Source organism: Styela clava, chromosome 3 (genome assembly GCF_964204865.1).
Source record: "Styela clava chromosome 3, kaStyClav1.hap1.2, whole genome shotgun sequence".
Lineage (NCBI taxonomy): Eukaryota > Metazoa > Chordata > Ascidiacea > Stolidobranchia > Styelidae > Styela > Styela clava.
In genome coordinates this window covers 3,639,585-3,658,177 of record NC_135252.1, presented here as the reverse complement: position 1 = coordinate 3,658,177, position 18,593 = coordinate 3,639,585, and the positions used below count along the sequence as shown (strand labels likewise).

General features: G+C 34.5%; 1 protein-coding gene across 3 annotated transcripts; it reads left to right on the top strand.

The window, feature by feature from the left end:
* The first annotated feature begins 329 nt into the window (after positions 1 to 329).
* LOC120342703 (uncharacterized) lies at positions 330 to 17,748 on the top strand. 3 transcript variants are annotated; one of them, XM_039411657.2, is made up of 26 exons: positions 331 to 909; positions 1,655 to 1,877; positions 2,604 to 2,742; positions 2,961 to 3,026; positions 3,317 to 3,789; positions 3,885 to 3,952; positions 4,619 to 4,763; positions 5,041 to 5,101; positions 5,373 to 5,504; positions 5,619 to 5,794; positions 5,870 to 5,950; positions 8,279 to 8,350; positions 8,842 to 8,916; positions 9,329 to 9,421; positions 9,765 to 9,832; positions 10,421 to 10,601; positions 11,171 to 11,276; positions 11,764 to 11,857; positions 12,355 to 12,515; positions 12,826 to 13,004; positions 13,813 to 13,945; positions 14,556 to 14,929; positions 15,484 to 15,526; positions 15,921 to 16,091; positions 16,968 to 17,072; positions 17,487 to 17,748. In XM_039411657.2, exons 2-26 carry the CDS (start codon positions 1,662 to 1,664, stop codon positions 17,588 to 17,590), a joined length of 3,516 nt encoding a protein of 1,171 aa, XP_039267591.2. In that variant the 5' UTR covers positions 331 to 909; positions 1,655 to 1,661; the 3' UTR covers positions 17,591 to 17,748. The 3 variants fall into 3 exon arrangements, with proteins under 3 accessions (XP_039267590.2, XP_039267591.2, XP_039267589.2); XM_039411656.2 differs by having other exon boundaries at positions 330 to 909; positions 3,317 to 3,780; positions 5,373 to 5,794; XM_039411655.2 differs by having other exon boundaries at positions 332 to 909; positions 5,373 to 5,794.
* The last annotated feature ends 845 nt before the right edge of the window (positions 17,749 to 18,593 follow it).

The window sequence follows — 18,593 nt, the reverse complement described above, 5'->3', positions numbered from 1 at the left end:
CGATGGTCCAGCCCAGGGGTTCCCAAACTTTTTAAAAAAAATCCATGACGGACCCCTTGTAATTTTTTTAATGATTCCCTGCCACAGGAGGTCCTGCAAGATCTGCGGACCCCACTTTGGGAACCACTGGTCCAGCTCAATACCAATGATTCCTATAAATAAATAAAAATCTGGCCAATGGTTCTCAACCGATTAATTTTGTGGCCCATTAACATTTTCATGCCAGGGAAAACTACAAACAAACAAAATACCGGTACCGGTACTCTTCGAAAAAACGGGCACTCCAACTTTAATAATTAGAAGCACCATCATTATTCATTGCTACTACAATCAAAATTTAACTATAGCTGTATGATGTATCTATCTGTGTATAGTGACACAAATGAACTAAATTTATTATTTCTGTATTTAAGTAATTTTTCATATTTTGTGGCCGAGCAGTGTGCCATGGATCATTCTGTGATTGGTTGAGAACTACCGGTACGGTAAGGCTATAATGCTACATATTTATTTTTTTCATATGCGTAAAGTTTATTTTGACTCCATAATCAGCATAAAAGACGATAAAATAATGGATAAAAACTTGCCATTTGTTTCCATTACAGCATTACCAAATCCGCACTCATTTGACTGCAGGCTAAATCTGTAAATGCCAATCACTGCTGTAACGCCGCGCTGATTGTAGTTGAATAGAAACGCAGAAATTATCGAATATTGAATTTTTTATCCCGGATATCTTTGCATCTGTTTACGATACACACGAATGGGCTGCCGATCACGTGGTTTCGCACCGCCCAAACGTCACACAAAAATAGAGGGTTTGAGAAAAAAAGCAATTTATAAGCCATTCACGCCTCGTGTTCTTTGCTGATTTTATATAGTGAAGTTCGCCCGAAGGATTACGGAAAGGTAGTATTAATTAATTATATATATAAATATAGTCTATATAACTTCACGTACTTTTAGAATTTTCATAAATGTCAGGCAGATTGCAACCAGTATTTCAGATTTAGGAATCCGCATTGTGAGGTTCAGTTTAACCCTGTGGTAATGGCGTCTTTCAGCTGATGGTTGGAGTGCAGGGTTAGAATTTAGATACGGCACCCGTATTCAAAACAAATCTTATAAGATAAAAACTCACGCGCCTTGCTAGTCCTTGCAAACGATTAGGAGATGACTGTAGTTTTGTTGCCCAATAGCTCATTTTCATCAAAACAAATAATATCAGCATACTCTGATACTGTTTAATTGTGATTTGATAGGTGATGAGCTAAATGAATAGTCCAATTAAATGCACTTGATTATTAATTTTTATATTTCTGTATTTGGATGTTTATTTTGGGTATTTTTTTCATTTATGTTATAATTCGTGTAAGTGATAATTAAATAATTTTTGGCCAAATTTTGTTATTGGGAATCTGGCATCTAAGTCAAAATGATCTATTCCCTTCTCTCACTAAAGAATGCATTCAAAAAAACGATGATAAATTTCTTCCCTCAATATTTTGGACTGCGACAAATTTTTAAAATTATTGACCTGACCGTCTAACACAAAAAATAAGAAATCACCAAGTCTACAAAAGAACTCAGACATTTTTTCTTAATAAATTGGCTACTAAAATATTGATATAATGGTTAATGTAAATCTATGCAGGTGCAAAATGATGGTATCAACCACTCATCGAGATAACTGGAGTGAACATCAGACGACAATGTTTTCTAGCCTCCATGAAAAACAAAAGCAAGGAAAATACTGTGATGTTGTGCTCAAATGCATAGACTCTGATCAAACATTCAATGCTCATAGTTGTGTTTTATCTTCCGCTTCATCTGTTCTTGACAAATTGCTCCAAGATTCGATGGATGGAAAGCTACAAGTAAAGAATATTTTATTGATTGCTAAGCTAATAAAGGATGAAAGCATGTATCAGTTACTGTTTGAACAATTTTTGCAAAGTTATGTAGTTATTTTTCCCACTTCACTCAATGTTTATCACTCACACATAAATGACATAATGAGAACTGACTAGTTTTCAAGACTTCGTGCCACAAAATTGATTTTTTAATATCCGGAATTTGTGCACAAGCAATATCAAGCTGACGCTTGTAAGCTGATGAGGCCATATGCAAACAAGCGATGTTTGCCTGTTTAGTGTTTAATAAGACCAGGAAACACATGTCCGTTCATGCTTCGTTTACTGCATGTATTCAATTAGATGTAACAAATGAAAAAAACACCAAAAAATCTACTTAAATGTAGGATTTCGAAATAGAAGAATGTCGATGACATGACTTAAACATATAGCGAACCACATCCTCTTGTTTAGTTTTCAGTCCATGGGTATGGGAATAATTAACCAGTTATTTGTTGCAGATATAAGTTTTGAAGACCATTAAATGATGTTGTATGCATGGCTTATTATATTCACTCGTTTAAATTTGTATAGCCGAAAACTAGCCAGATGTTTTTTCCCTTTTTTTCATGCGTACTGCTTTTTTATTTATATTTTCCTTTACAAACCCAACTAAATTTTAGCTGTTATGAATTTTGTAATGCATATTTGTTATCTCTATCCATTTATAACAAAAGGCAATTTTCTTAGGTCACCTCCCCTGAGGGCTCGATTGGGAAGATTTTTGTTTTACTTCCAAAAGATGTTGTGAGCTCATGTATGGACAGCCTTCTGAATTACATATACAGTGGCAATGTCGATTTATTCCAAACAAAATCCCCTCAAAAAGGTGAGTCAAATTCCTTCAGAATATTGTAGGTTGAAAGTTATTTTCGTTTTATGAGTCTTAGTTATGAAATGAAATTATACATTTGTAGAGGCTGATCTGCATGCAGTTTTTTAAGATGAATACTGAAATATTAAATGCACTGCATTTTATCAATGTTTTGTTGCTCAAACTAATGTTTTACAAATGAAATTAGTGTTATATTGCAATTGCTTATTTAGGTAAGATCATATCCAGCGTTAGAAAATCAAAGAGGATTTCATCATCAAAGATTAAACATGTTGAAGGTATGCTGCAAATTCATACGATTTTTTTTTCCCCTTTACTCTGAACAAGGCCTTGCACAAGAAGTCACAAATATGTAATGTGCTACCATTTTTGGAAAATAAGAATCTTTATGGTTCGTCGTTGCCTACTCTATTCAAAGTACTGTGGGTGAGGTGGCGGTCATCATGCTTGAGCCCGATGTCAGTAACCTCTGAGTCCAACACTCGGAACACTAGGTTAAACGTATAATGTATTTATTGGAGGTAGTATTTTCTTTTCTTTGTTTAAACAATTATTGTATTTTTTTCAGCGTCATCAACAGCTGTAGATGATACAAGTATAGATTCATCTTTGCTACATGCCTTTCTGAAAGCTTCAAGATGTCTGGAAATCAAAACTTTAACAGAGCATCTTGAGTCTGCTGTTACACTTACAGAAATGAAAATGACTGAGGTACAGAGCCCTGAAAGACCACAGAGGTCTTCTGCTTCTAAATTTGATTCTTCGAAATCCTCCTCCTCCTCATCTGATAATACCCCTGCTGTTCTGGGTGGAACAAAGAAAAGTAAGAGCAAAAGTAATAAAAAATCTCAGGAAATTCGTCCTCTAGCGTCCTCTAGCAGAAATCATAAAGCCAAGAAAAAGAAACACCTTTCTTTGGAAAACGATGAAAGTAATGACCTAATGTTAAACATCGAAAAGTCCGGTACGAAACTCAGCGACCGAAAATTCAAAAAAGACTTGGAAGAGAATGAGGAGACTTTTGATGAGCAGGTGGAACATGTGAGTGTATTTTGAAATCTTAGTTTTGATGGAAGTATATTTTTTGTAGATCCTATCCACATTAGCATTTCAAGTTTTTTTTTCTTACTTTGCAGTCTACAATTGCTGACAATTCATCTTCTGAATTTTTTTGTAACAAATGCCAAGAAACCTTCAAGAGCAGGTATGTCATATGGAGCTTGATTGTTGAAATTGTCAATGACTGGAGCTATTTTAGTACAACTCTAATAACTAATACTATTTAATTATACATATAATGGTAATCCTGTACATGTTACTCTGGTGAACTAGTTATTGATATTGAGATGTATTTAATAGGCTTCGAAAGGTTCAGAATCTTCCTAGTTTAACAGAGCCTGCAAAATTGATCTTTTGATTCTAAGTTTGGTGGGCATCGTGTGAAATCTAACTTAAGATCACAACATTATTTAGGCTCAATACACCAAACTTTTTTGACAAATACCTCTTTTTGTTTATTTTGGATCTCTTTATTCATCCCTCACTATGTATGAAAACTCTTTAATGGATTCTTAGCTCTTGCGCAATCTGAACAGTTTACATTGTGTGTTAAACAATATTAGTGAAACTACACCAAGTACTAATAATTTCTCTCCAAAATAACAAAATTCGTCCCGTGTCATCACCAGACCATCATATGAACCAGACTTATATTTTGTGCCCTAACTTGTGTATAAAATTGACTTCTATAACTATTGTAATAAACTAATAATCATAGCCAAATGCCTGATTACTGTATCCAAATTGAACACCAAACAAACTCGAGCAGTGGTATTCAGGAAGAGCTTCAATATATTTTTTTTCAATTTAGATCTGCTCTGAAAAGACATTTGTCACAGCATACGAGTGATGAACAAGTCCAACAAGTTGATAGTTTTCCTATGCGAGCGCAAAACACTGAACAAATGTCTTGTTCTGTATGTAACAAAAAATTTACAAGTATTTATGTTATGAAGGTTAGTGTTACAATATGAATGCTAAATACATTTTAGCTCATGTCCCAACACAAAAAAATTCTGGGACAGTGAAACTGTTTCGAAAAAAAAAAATACTTATGAGATAAAAAAATGAAGCATGTTTTTGACAGGCTATTGTCATCAATTTTTTTTCTATGTGCTAAATCTCAGAGAAATTTGATCAGCGGTTTAATCTTTGATTGTGTTGGTTATGCTCTATATGCAAACCTTTACTTCATTTTGTAAGTTATTATCATTCGTCTGCTTTGTTTTGAAGCTTCATATGAAAAAACATGAAACAGAGGAGAAAAGAGGTGCACAAGTGGCAGAAGAGACTGGTATGCATAATTAGCTTTCAATTTATTAATTTGCGCTATGTAGATTATTATGAGATCCCGCACCACCCACTTCTCATCTATTGATAATGTTATGTATAGATTTCAATATTATATACTACATTTAGCTGGGCCTGAATTTTTCTTAACTTAACCCATTTCTTATGCCTATTGTGAGGTGGCCAGCTTTATTATGATCAATCAGTAACCAAGCTTCGTAATCTAGATGTCCAACCTATATAAACTAAAATTTCAATATATGTGGTTTTTACAGTTTCGAACAAACAATCAACTAAACAGCTTCACCAGGCAGATAAAAACCAGACAACAACATCTTCTAAAGTTCTGAGTCCAACCAGGCCTCCGCAACGGGCATCCGCAAAAAAATTCCAAGATATGATGAGAAGTACTTTTGCTATTGAGATTAACGAATCTATCAGTGATATAAAAACTGCGAAAAATAATCAGAAATCTAAGAAAAAAGAACAGATATCATCTGAATCTGTAATCTTGTATCCAGAATCAGAACAAGCGGTGAATATGCAACTAATCTCATCAGAAACAATGGTTGGTGTAGTACCAGAAATAAGAGATGACTCCATTGTGAGTAATTTGAATTTAGTTTCTGAAGAAGAAGTTGCAATGGAATACCAGATATTAGAACCTGTGACTAATGATGGAATTGGAATGGTTGGGGTAAGCATAAAAATGAGTGAGTTTGATAATCATCCTGTTCGTTTTCTACTTCATTACAATATTTACATTTAACAGCATAATACTGAGAATTCACAAGAATTGAATAGTAGCGGAGTGATTCAAGAATATACAATCACTGGTACTGGATACTCTAATGTAAGCACTTTATCTTGCTTTCTATATGTAATCTAGTAGTCAATCTTACTTGAATATTTTCTGAGTTGTTCATTGTATATTTGTTCACATCGAGCCAGGAGGGTGCAAGACATTCTGATCGCAGCCAGTCAAATCAAACAGGTGGTTTAAAAACTGGTGTTCTAGACCAGGGGTGTGCAACCTGCGGTGAATTTTTAAATTTACCGTATTTATTCAATTATAACGCGCACTCGTGTATAACGCGCACCTTTAAATTTTGAATGAAAATTGGTATAAAATTCTTTTTTTATTTTTTCTCTACTAACTACTGGTAAGCACATAAGGTAACAACTCACAGCATGAACAAAAATTTATCAAAAGCACACAGTAATTCAAAACTCTTCTTCTAAATCTTGAGGCAACTTTTGTGCAATTTTTGTTTTCTGGCGTAGTGCAAGTCCATGCCTTCTCATAAACTTTTGTGCCCAACCATTAGATGCTTTAAAGGTTGAATCTTTGCAAATCTTTTGTGCACGGAGTCTAATATGGAGCGAAGTGACGATGTACCCACTAGATCTTTGATCAACTATCCAATCATAAAGCTCCTTCTCCAACTCTGGGTACCGGGCTTGTCTCCCTCGCCGCGCTTTCTTTGTTTTGTTCATATCTTTTAGAACAACTTTCTGCTTTCTCCAATCTCTGACATTTGTCTCTGGTACATTGAATTCTCTAGAAGCTTTTCTATTTCCATGAGATTTTCCGCATAATCAACAACCTCCAGTTTGAATGCAGCCCTATATGCAGAACGTTTTTGTCTTGCCATAATAGATAATGGGTAATATATAATGGGTATCTACAGTACAGTACGATAATGGCAAATAAATATTCTCAACGCAGCGGGAATGTCAAACGCATGCTGAGCTGTCGCATGTGCGTGTGCTTGCACAAAATCGAACGCTTGCACGAATGTTAAACGCACGCTGAGCTGTCGCATGTGCGTGTGCTTGCACGAAATAGTCCTGCATTGGAATGTGCATGCGCGAGCGCACGCACGTTTCAGATGTTTAAAACCACATTTTCAATACCGTATTTCTCAGACCTCATGTATAACGCGCAGCATTGATTTTTGCCTAAAATTCAGTTCAAAATTTTGCGCGTTATAATCGAATAAATACGGTAATCTAGTATGTGCGAGTAATTCCAATCACTTTGCGTTACAAAGCTTATGCGAAGCGAACAACGCACAAGGTCAATAACCAAATTTTTTGTGCCTGCAACTACTAGAGAGCCTATGTTAAATAAAGGTGTGGCCCACGTTTGACTCAGTTCTTTGTATCTGGCCCTGCCTATATTAAAGGTTGCACACCCCTGTTCTAGACTATTCTCAAATTATTTGAATGTTAGATTAGATCAGAGGTCACCAAACTACGGCCTGCAAGCCGGATCCGGAGTCCTTTCATCTGGCCCGCAATAACATGAACAGGAATTTGTCCGAAATTTTGTTTCCAGGAGATGTTTCGAGAATCGACTTTCTTGTTTATTTCGTAACATTGTCTAATCAGCAAGATGCAAAAAGTGACGTAACAAGCCTTTTCACATTCAAAGATAGATTTTCAGTTGTATTTGTAAACAATACCTCGTTTTTGCGATTTTGTATGCGATTCGTTAGTTTTTGGTTTTGTTGTTTAAGTATGAATCAAATGAGTCAATCATCATTTTGCCTTCTTAGGAGTTGTAGTGTAATTGCAGTAATCCAAAATTATACTAGAAATAGCTGTGATATAATAGGCTGAAATTCTCTACCGGAACGCAACATTTTCGTACGTTCCTTGTACTAAAATGAATGTCGAACGTGCATTTTGTGCTTATAGTACTGTAATCTCTTGTGCACTGCTCATTAACTTTTGTAGCTCACTGCTTACATGCGGCTATGCATGACAGCAATGTTTTGCTAATAGCTAACCTTGGGATAGTTTTCTAGATCTAGACATCTTGTATATTTGTTTTGCTATGATGTTCTTAATCGATATATGTTCTGCGATAAAGAATTTGATTCAAATCTTCAGAAATGTAGAATTTATATTGTTGAATAAAGTGAATGGATTTCCCAACTTTTGTGAATTTATTGTATTGCATACTGACAAAAATTTTTGTCCGGCCCGTTTCAACACAGTTTGAGTCATACCTGGCCTGCGGTCAAATAAGTTTGGTGACCCCTGGATTAGATGATCAGATATCACCCTTTCAGAGTTAGTCATTTTCAAAATGTTTCCACTAATTCTAGGTGAAGACTTTAATAATGCATTATTTAAATATAAAAATTTACAGTCTGTTCTATCTTTTTTTAAGGATGCAATTGGAAATCAGCAGGAACCCGTTGAAGAACGTGCTGTCATTCTAGAGCAAAACCAGGATATTGAAGTATGTTATTGTTGAAAACTTAAAGTTTTTCTTTAATTGAGTTCTAGTATGACAGAATAAATGACCTCAAATGTCATTCCATGTTATATAAGTTTATTTTGTATCATAACTCACAGATCTATTGGCTATAGATAACCTTTCCTTATTACTCACAAAAAGTGTTTGCATTGCTCCGCGTTCTAAACCGCCAATTGCAAATCATTCATTGTTGAATTTACTAATATCAGCAAAATTTCTATACTGTAAGTTTTGTTTTCAAGAACGTTTGCCGTGTGGGGTTTTCCTCCACCCAGCTGTTTCCCTGATACTGTTCACTTGAAATCTTGAATCAAGCACAAATTACTGACATCTGTGTCGCACTGATAAACATATATATGGCTCTGAGAAATGTCAGTGGCCAATTACATTTTTATGATTTTTCCTGACAATTTGAATTGGAGTCAAGGGTCATTACTTTGAGATGATGATCAAAATTATATTATTCATTACAGTATGATGATGAGAGCAATGATGATGATTCAGAATATGTTAGAACAAAAAGAGGCATGAAAGCAAAAAGGAAGAAGGTATACTAAAGCTAACCTAAAAAATAATTTCACCAAACTGGAAATGCGACATAATGTATTTTAACCTACCCATATTTTTACGCTGCCACGAGCTATTTATTTAGTTTAGTCATGTAAAATAGTATTGGCTGTGAACGTTGTAACTCCAATGTGTGGTGTCAAAATTCTAACTGCTCATATGCTTATTTTGCTAGTCATGAAAAAAGTATATCCCATATATAGATGTCTAAAACCGAATATTTCATAAAATCAAGTTTGAATCTGTTTGGATATTCAATTGGTTTGACATCTATGCACCAGCGCGAGCCCGCTTCATTAATTTTATGTGCACTCAACCAGTTTGTACACTTTGTAATATGTTAACTTATTGTTAAGACAAAATATTTGATGCAATCTTACTATTTTTCACCAGGGAAAAAAGAAAGATTCTGAAGAAAATATCACTCCAGAATCCCAAGCTTGCGACCTTTGTGGCAAAATTACTTCAAATGCAAAAAACATGATGGTATATATTCAATACTGCTGGTTTAAACTTTAATATGCTTTTATAGTTGATGGAGTTTGTTTTAAAAAGTGTAGAAATTTGTAAAATAAACTGATAGTGTAAGTCTGATACACCAATTTTTTATTATGTAGCATGTAGCAAATAGGACTTGTGTTTTATTTTTTTTATTTTCCTTGTGCTGTGTTGTTTTAAAATAATTTCATTTCGGTAGGTGTGCGTAATTGATAATAATGCGGCTTTTCCATTTTCTACTTACCTGCTATCTTACTTTTCATGGAAGGCTATTGTTTTAGCAAAATTTTTTGACATTATATTCAGTTGACTAATCATGTCATCATTACAGAGTCACATGAGATCTCATAACCGAGAAGAGTTGATATGTTCTTATTGCAACCAAAAGTTTAAATATCGGTAAGTTCAACGAATCTTTTTGTGTATTTAATATTAAAATCGATATTTCTAAACTTGAATTATCCAAACTAGCATTTTTCAATTACATCATATTTGTAAATCCTATCTGAAATATGTCAAAAAATTAAGTAAGTTCTTATAGCAAATTTATTTATCAAAATTAGGAACTTGGGGTTTCAAGACAAAGGGACGAATGTTGAAATTATAAACAAATTTTATTTGAAAAAATGATAAAGACGTAAATTCTTTCTAGGCTGATTTTTTAATCAAAATTTGAAGCGATATCCACCAAGTATTTTAATAAAAAGTTGAAGGAGTTTGAAAATCAAAAATATAGGTTTGCCTCATTTTTTTAAGTTTTGCTCTTTCGTGTTGAAACCCCAGTTGTTGGGTTTCTAAATTTTGCTTTAAATTTTGTTTTGGTTAGAAAAATTGCTTAAAAAGCATCCATTTTTTTGTAATTTTTTTCAAATGTTTTTTTTTTAAATTCCAACACTGTCTCTCATGTGTTGAAACTCTTGTATTACAAACCAGGAAATACATGACTAAATAAAACCTGTCAATTCAAATACGATATTTGTGTTTAAGATCGGCATTGAAGCGTCATCAACGTTGGCACACAGGAGAAGGACAGAATTGTCATGTTTGTAACAAAGTTATTCATACTCAACAAGAAATGACTCAACATTTATCATCTCACAATGTTAAAAAAATGAGAACACAATGTACATTGTGTCAGAAATCATTTACAAGTTTATATGTGATGCAGGTATGTCTTGTGTTGGAAGTTTGTATGTATATTTTAACAGTCATCCCATAGTATGTGTACCAGGTTAGGGTTAGGCCATAATTGTATTGTGATTTTCCTTATTTTAGTTCTATTATGAGTTCGAGGACTGTCTGTGGTAGCCAAGTGAATATTCCCCTGCCCATAGGCTTCCGTCCCTTTACACAACTTGATGTTAAATAGGCGAACAAAATTAGTTACCTCCATATTGGTATACATACTTCTAGAGCGCCTATTCTAGCTACTCATGGCCAAAATATGATAATCTATTCAGGACTTCAGGACAACATTTCTTCAGCAAGTAATATTCTGAACAGCAACATTGCATAGTGTATTAAATATCACACCATGTTATTAGTATAAAAATATTAATTTTCAAGTAGGAATGGCCAAAAACGAATAATCTACTATTCGGAAAAGATTCTAGTCGTCTTCAATTTATACTAGGAATTAAATTTGCTTTACACTCACAATTTTTTCAAGATGCTCAATTTGGTTTGAAATTTGTATTCCTATTTATTACTTATCATTTGACTTCTTGTTTATTGCAGCTTCATATGCGAACTCACAGTGGTGATGAATTATTTGTTTGCGATTTTTGTGGGAAGAAATTTCCATATAAGAGCAGTTTAAAAATGCATATGAGGCTTCACACAGGTAAGGAGTAAAAGATCTCATTCATAGAAAATGCTATGTATAGAATCCCGATTTCATTTACAAAGATCAAACTTTCAACGATTCTTCGCATTTGTTTGTTTTGTTAGGTGCAAAAAGCATACTGTATTTCTTTATAGTATGGATAAAACGTTACATTAAAAGTGTCTATTACAGCACTGTACTATTGAATTTTTGCAAGTAATACCGGTTTTTATGGAAATTTTCTATATTGGAATCACACTAGAATCCAGTGTAGGTGAGTTGCTGCGATAGAAAACAACAGAATCTTTCCTTTTTGCATTTCTCACCCGATTTAATACATCCTGTGTGAGGTGGTGATCATAAGATTTGAGCCGGAGATTTTATTCTGTGACGCCTTCATAGTTCAGTCGAACGATTTAACTAACCACTAGGCAACCAAACTTGCTGAATTTGTAAAGTTTCAATGTAATAAAATTTTTAAATGGATGCTCCATTTGTTTCATAGGTGAAAGACCTTACATATGCTCTGTTTGTGGAAAATGTTTTGTGCAAAAAATTCATGCAAAAGAACATGAATTACAACATGCTGGAATACGAAGGTATTGTTTTGTAATAATTTGGTATTTTTACAAGACATTCTATTGGGGATTTGTGAGTTAGCCAATTTCTCTATATGACGCTTATTTTTGCCTTTCGCTCCCAACAAGGCTCTGTATATGCAGCCACTGTCATGTAATGATATATTGACTGTTTGTGTTGCCGAGTGAATATCCCCCCTGCCCATTGGTTTCAGTTCCTTTATACATCTTGATGTAAAATATGCGAACAAAATTAGTTACCTCCATATTGATACACATAGTTATGGAGCGCCTGGTAAAGTGGTGAGCATGGGGATTTGGCCCAAGATGTGAAACTTGAGATTACAACACAGTTAGGTCTATAAAGTTTAGCTTTAACCGCCTTTGCATTGTAACACACAAATATCATTTTCGCTTTATGCAATATTTACATAATAGAAAGTGTTTCGGACAGCAGTGACATTTTTTGCTACAAATATTAACAAATACAAATAACAAACAATCAATTGTAAACTTAGATTTCAGTGTGAATTGTGCATGAAGATGTTTGCTCATAAATGTGGATTATCAAGACATATTGCTGATATTCATTATAAAAGCAGACCATATGTATGTGATCAATGCGGGAAAAGTTTTCCAAGAAAAACAAAACTCGTTGAACATACAAGAAGTCATACAGGTATATATTTTTTTGATGATTTTTTTTAGAAATAACACTTATCGAATTGCTTTAATTGCTCAGACAGGAGCGGGTTGTTGTTCACCCTCTTAATTAAGCCTTCTTATTCCGCCTTCTTATTTCTCTGGGATAAATACTAAAAATCCGATTCTGGAATAGGTGGACTTTTTTTCTTATATTATTAGCGCAAGTCTCAATTTAAAAAATATCATTACTAAATGGACATTTCTATTGCAACATAAATTTAATAACGTAGCATGCCTAATATTTTGACTGTTCTACTTTATCATATGCTGCAAAATATTACTAGGTGAGAAGCCCTACATATGTGGGTTATGTGGCGCAAGGTATAAAGCGAACAGGAGTTTAAAAGAGCACAAGAAAAAAACACATAAATTAGTAGTAAACGATTATGAAGTTGGTATATGGAGGAATGGAATACCTCCTGCCGAAATGAAGAAGCCTCTACCAATGAGAAAGAAACGAAAGGTTAGTAGCTCTGTGTAGTGTAAAGCTATGGATGTGTATGGTGATGAGGAGTATTTTTACAACTAATTGTTCATTAGTAGAATTCTAACAAACATACAGTTGAAAATTTATGAGTTACTGGTACAATCGTGCATGGGGACTGTGGAGGCAATGTTAGTTTGTTGGATCAGGAGCCAGGCTTACCATAATGTATGAGGGGGATCCTGAGCTACCAGAACTTTTGGAGGCTGGCGCTGACTTCTAACCATCTAATACTTTTTTCACATTTATACTTTCCTCATACCCTATACAAGCCTACTGTGGCTTGGTTGGATTGGATCCATTTCAATTTCTAACCATCTCCCAAGCCCTAGTTGCAGTTGAAGCGATTTTCCATTACGAATCTCATACTTGTACTTGTTGCCTCAGGCAATTTTCTGAACCTTGTCAAATTAGTAAGTGTTGACATATATTCATTGCTGGAATGTTTAATTTTATTTAATTTTCGGAGTTACCGGTACATTATCTCATCACATAATGAATATATGTAATCAACTGTGCCAATGATTGATTTTCTATCTTTATATTTATGTATATATCAAATTTTTTTGTTGTTCAATAAGAACTATATTATAATCACAATTTGTGATCTCGGTATCTTATAGAGAATTTATCATAATCAAAATTGTGGTATTTTATAATATTTTGAATCAACTTGCGGAAACAACAATATTCCACCTCATTGGTATTTTACCAGTCTAATTTAAAAGTTTATGTGAGAAGGGAGAATAAATCGGCAAAGCAAAGTAATTCAAACATTCTACTCCAGGTTAAGGTAACAGCAACATTCAGTTTTCCTGTTCCTGATCCAGACGAAATAAAAAATATTGTTGAAGATGCAAATGCAGAAGAAGAAAATATAATCAATAATATTGCGAAGGAAGTTGATATCATTTCAACCGGTAATTCATTCATCTTTGTTTGGCTCATATTTCTTTGTATTATAAATATTTAAGGTGGACTAACTAATTGAATCAAGTTGCAAATTCCATATTGCACTTTGTCAAAAATAAAAAATTGCGATATCTGTTTAAATATTTTATATACGACAATATCACTCCTCTCTTCCAGAGCAGCGCTCTGTACAAGCTCCCACTTATATGTAAGGAGTTTCTATTTTTGAAACTACTGCACCCTAGGTAGAACACATGGAATTTGAAGTCAACATGTGTAGCCTGCGATGCCAACACAGTTAAGTTTAGCGCTCTAAACCAGATATTAATTCATACGAGTTCATTGCCTAAGCACAGAATATATGCTTCATTCATGCTAAGAAGATATTTATAAAATAAGGTTTTCAACCTGCTGTGGTATTATGTGTTCCAGACTTTATGCTTCATGATTTGAACTTTATTCTAAGTTTTGGCAACTTTATTGAATTCTTTTCCTGTACATTGTTGTTGTGTATTGTAATCTTTTGTATCAAGTCAGTGTTCAAAATACATATTGCCCAAGTTCTTTGATATTTTGTTGTATTGTATCCACAAACAATCTTGCTTTATTTGAATACAGATGAAACTGAAGAGAAAAGTCCTGATCATTCTACATCTATATCACTGACGACGGTTGAATCTCAACATGGCCCGCAACATTTCACCTATTCGATGCCTGTTGCAACTGAATATCAAAATATTCAATATACTACTATAATAGAAGGATCAAACTATACAGAAAAGGCGTTACCCCCGGCATCCACTTTGACGAAAATCAGTCACGGCACAGTTTTGCCAACATATCAACCAGCAATGCAGGGTCAACCCACTTTTGTTGTTCCTCTGAATGTCAGTACAAACTCTGCTATCCCAGTCATAGGTGAACAAGTAACTATAGGAGGAGTCAGCCATATTCCTTCAGGAATGATGGTCACATGTGTGTTGCCTCAACAGGTTGGCCAATAACTACTTTTATTTTTTCAATATGACATATTTTATGCCCTTTTACTCTGAACAAAACTCTGCACAAGAGGAAGGTAATCAGCATAGTTTGGAAGAACCGGAGTCTTTTCAGTTCATAATTACATACCCAATTTATTATTGTTGTGGTGTTTCACACCTGTGTTGCCATTTTACTTAAGTCTATCACTTATACCGTTAGACTATCGCGCCCAGTTTGAAGTTTCAAGAGAGAGATGATAAGCATTCTTCATATAATATATCATAATTTAGCCTGGTCAAAATGTGACATGTTTAATGCGATGAATTTAAAAATAGCTGTCCAAGTTATCACAGTTTATACGCATTCATTGTTAAATGTCTCCCCAAGAAGCAAAAAATTGAAAATTTGATGGAATAAGTGTTGCGAAAATTTTCCTGTAAGCAACAAACAGCACTTTGGGGATGAGATTCATAACTTTTTAACAGATGATGATGTGATTCGTTTTTTTTAACTCTGTGTAATACAAGGCATTGCCAAGCATTCATATGAAATCCAATTTTTTTAGATGGTTGGTGAAACAACAAATATCAGTTCAGTCGCAATAACAGGTATGATGGGAATAATAACATATAATGATACAAAGCACACTTGAAATATGTTGAAGTTCTGGTTTTATTATGCTCATTGTAAAACAGTGTGTATTTTGTCAGTGTCAGTGATTTAACCAGTGTTCCGTTTTTTTTTTCATATTTATCATATATGTTATTAGATTTGGTGGCCTTTTACTCGGCATAAAACGGTTCCATACACTCTATCCATTTGACTCAAAAGAGACATTTTTATATTCTGGCATGTATTGGAGGCACGTTTTTGAAGAAGGAAGACGTTTTTCTTGGTACCGTCTTAAAACGCAATGGTGAAAGTCATCAAATTTTGATTAGATTGAATATTTTTTTGCAATGCTTAACCTCTATTCCCTTTTCATGTTCAAACTTATTACAGAAGGGTTGAGCAACACGACACAAATGTCAAGATCTGCATCAGTCCCACCTATGTCTACCTTCAGACGTAAGGTTGGTCCTATTATATCAGATCCAGTCAATTCTGAGTCAACCTTTCAGACAACAACTACTCCGGTATCGTCCTTGCCAGGAATGCATACATTTCAGCCAGGTAAAGTGTTGTCATCAATAGACTTTAGCCTTTCAAAACTCATCTCAAAATAAAAGTGTCATTAATTAACAAAGCAATTTTAACATCAGCTCTTTTGGGACATGCTGTCACCAGAAGAGAATTTTTTTGTAGTTTCCTTTTAGTCGTTTTTTTCATAACAGGGAATTTCGTTTCAATATTTTTAACATAATACAGCGTTTTGGTGAACCTTTTTTGAAATTTGAATGGGCGTGAGACTTGGCCTGTGAAAGATGTGTACCGACTAATGCGACGTTGTTGTTTTGTATTGTTGTTTGTGGCTGCATTTCCTGTTGCGGAGTGTTTATTATAAAGTAATTAATTGGTAGTATGAAAATTTGGGATTATTAAGGGCTATATTGCACTATACAGTGATGTTTACATGATTTGGTGACCGTACATTTGAACCCATGTGTATATCCATGGGTTCAATCTATATGCGGGTGCTAAAACCCATGGGTTAGGGTTAGTATGGGTTTAACTATCCGTTAAACAAAAAAAAATTCCATAGGTGCAATAGCATACAGGTGCAATTGTCATGGGTTCAAATGTACGTGGGTTCAAATGTAATGGAACCACATGATTTTATTGACTTGATCTGATTCGAGTCTCTCAACAATCCGAATTCACTGGTGAACACTGCACTACCATAATTTTATATAGTTTCAGCAACTCTCTATATTTCAATATTTAACCATAACTTTGCTCAGAAATAGATCTCCTTTACTTCTGGGTGAGTGCTGAGTCTGGCGACCTTGCTGTTAGCAAATCCTTTTCAATTTTCAGACTCTGGGAATGCTATCCAGTTTGATATTTTTTAAATTGAAAAAAGTTTGACAAGGATGTTTATTATTTCAGTGCAATTCCATATGGATGCTGCTCAATTGCCTCAAATGCTCACAGCTTTCACACAAATGCAAACTGTGCCTGTCATGGTTCCTGCATCAACTGTAATATCTCAAGGTAAAGGTTTACTGTTTGAGTTGAAAACAATTTGGTAATTATAATCATGTTGCAGTTTTGTTTAAGATAATTGTGTTTTAATACTCCAGTGTGTAAACGTTAGAATTGTTTCTAGTTGTATTTAATCATTCCCAAGTTAAGAATTACTGGTACTTGCGATAATATGCTCGTGGAGTGCATCACGGTTAGCAAAAGAAAAATACCCTTTCAAAAGTTTCAAAATAATGGTCTAACTGAATGACCCGCAAGTAAATACTAATCCTTCTGTACATTCAGTAAATGTTAGCGACACATTAAGGGTTTATTCTCTCTTTTTAATCCCACATTGTCATATTTTCGTGTCGGAATCCTTATTGTGGGTCTTGCAGCCTCATGGAGTCATGTGTAATACCATTTCAACCTATTGATTTACAGTGACCGAACCTATGGCAGAAGGGGAAGGTGGGGAACCGGATATCGTTGTTCATGAGCAAACAGCTGAATGGCATTCCACCGAGTATTCCAGCGAGGAATCTTGAATATTTTAACTTTTTTTCATTAGAAAATCACTGTTACATGATCATGATATATGTTGATTCTTTCTTTCTGTTGCATGGCATTCATTGAAGTAAAGTGTTTACTTAATGCTTAATATTTTCTGCATTTAAATCCTAATTATAATCAGAAATGTAATCTGTATGATCTGAATTGATGCTTTAAGAAGGGTATTCAGGACTGTTCTAAGATGATACAAGACTGGTTGGATAAAAAAGAAAGTTTATAAAGTAGCATAATCGCCAATTAGAACGAAGTTAAACGGCACAATGAATATCTTGGGTGGCGGTCATTGTTAGGAAGGTTTATCATTTCGTTGACAGGAATAAAACTAAAAAATGCCGTTAACAACTGGAGAGCGATGGCACTAAAACATATGGGTAGGATTCAAATATTTATCCTGTTGAAGAGAAGATAAGACGACGACCATATGGCGAACCAAGCCCTTTCGTCCGGTTACGAGTTAATGTCGGATATTATATTAGTTGGTCAGTCATTTAATTGTTCAGATGAATGGACATAATGACATAAGCCGTGTCGGTAACCGACCAGTGGTTACGTAAACCACCCTGCGGCGGCGAGGAGTCCAGCGATCATCTCGCACAGAATTATCCCCTAGGGCAGGGGTGTGCAAACTGCTGCCCGCAAAAACAAGTTGTGCGGCCCGCGGAGAAATGCCAATTTAAAAATTTGTGCTTGCAAATACAGTAGAAACTCAACCTACACAATTATTTAGTTTCGGAGCCCTCTTCGTACGTAGAAAATTCTGTAAGTAGCGACACATTTTTTACCTGTAAATTCCCTAGTCCGTTTTATGCCCCCACAAAACTCGGACATTACATTTTTATAAATTATGATAATGGTTAAAACCGTAATTAAATTACTGCATAATAAATAGAAAAGGTATAAATGGAGGGAATAGAGAAATACCGAATAAAAACTACGAGCGGCATGTTTGTTTACCTTTGGCGTTGGCCGACTAGGCTA

Bases quoted from the DNA above. Each gene is read 5' to 3' on its own strand.
- LOC120342703 (XM_039411655.2), top strand. From the start codon at position 1,662: ATGATGGTATCAACCACTCATCGAGATAACTGGAGTGAACATCAGACG. The intron at 11,277-11,763 runs GTAAGGAGTAAA...TTTGTTTCATAG, and splicing joins GCATATGAGGCTTCACACAG to GTGAAAGACCTTACATATGC. The intron at 15,527-15,920 runs GTATGATGGGAA...AACTTATTACAG, and splicing joins CAGTTCAGTCGCAATAACAG to AAGGGTTGAGCAACACGACA.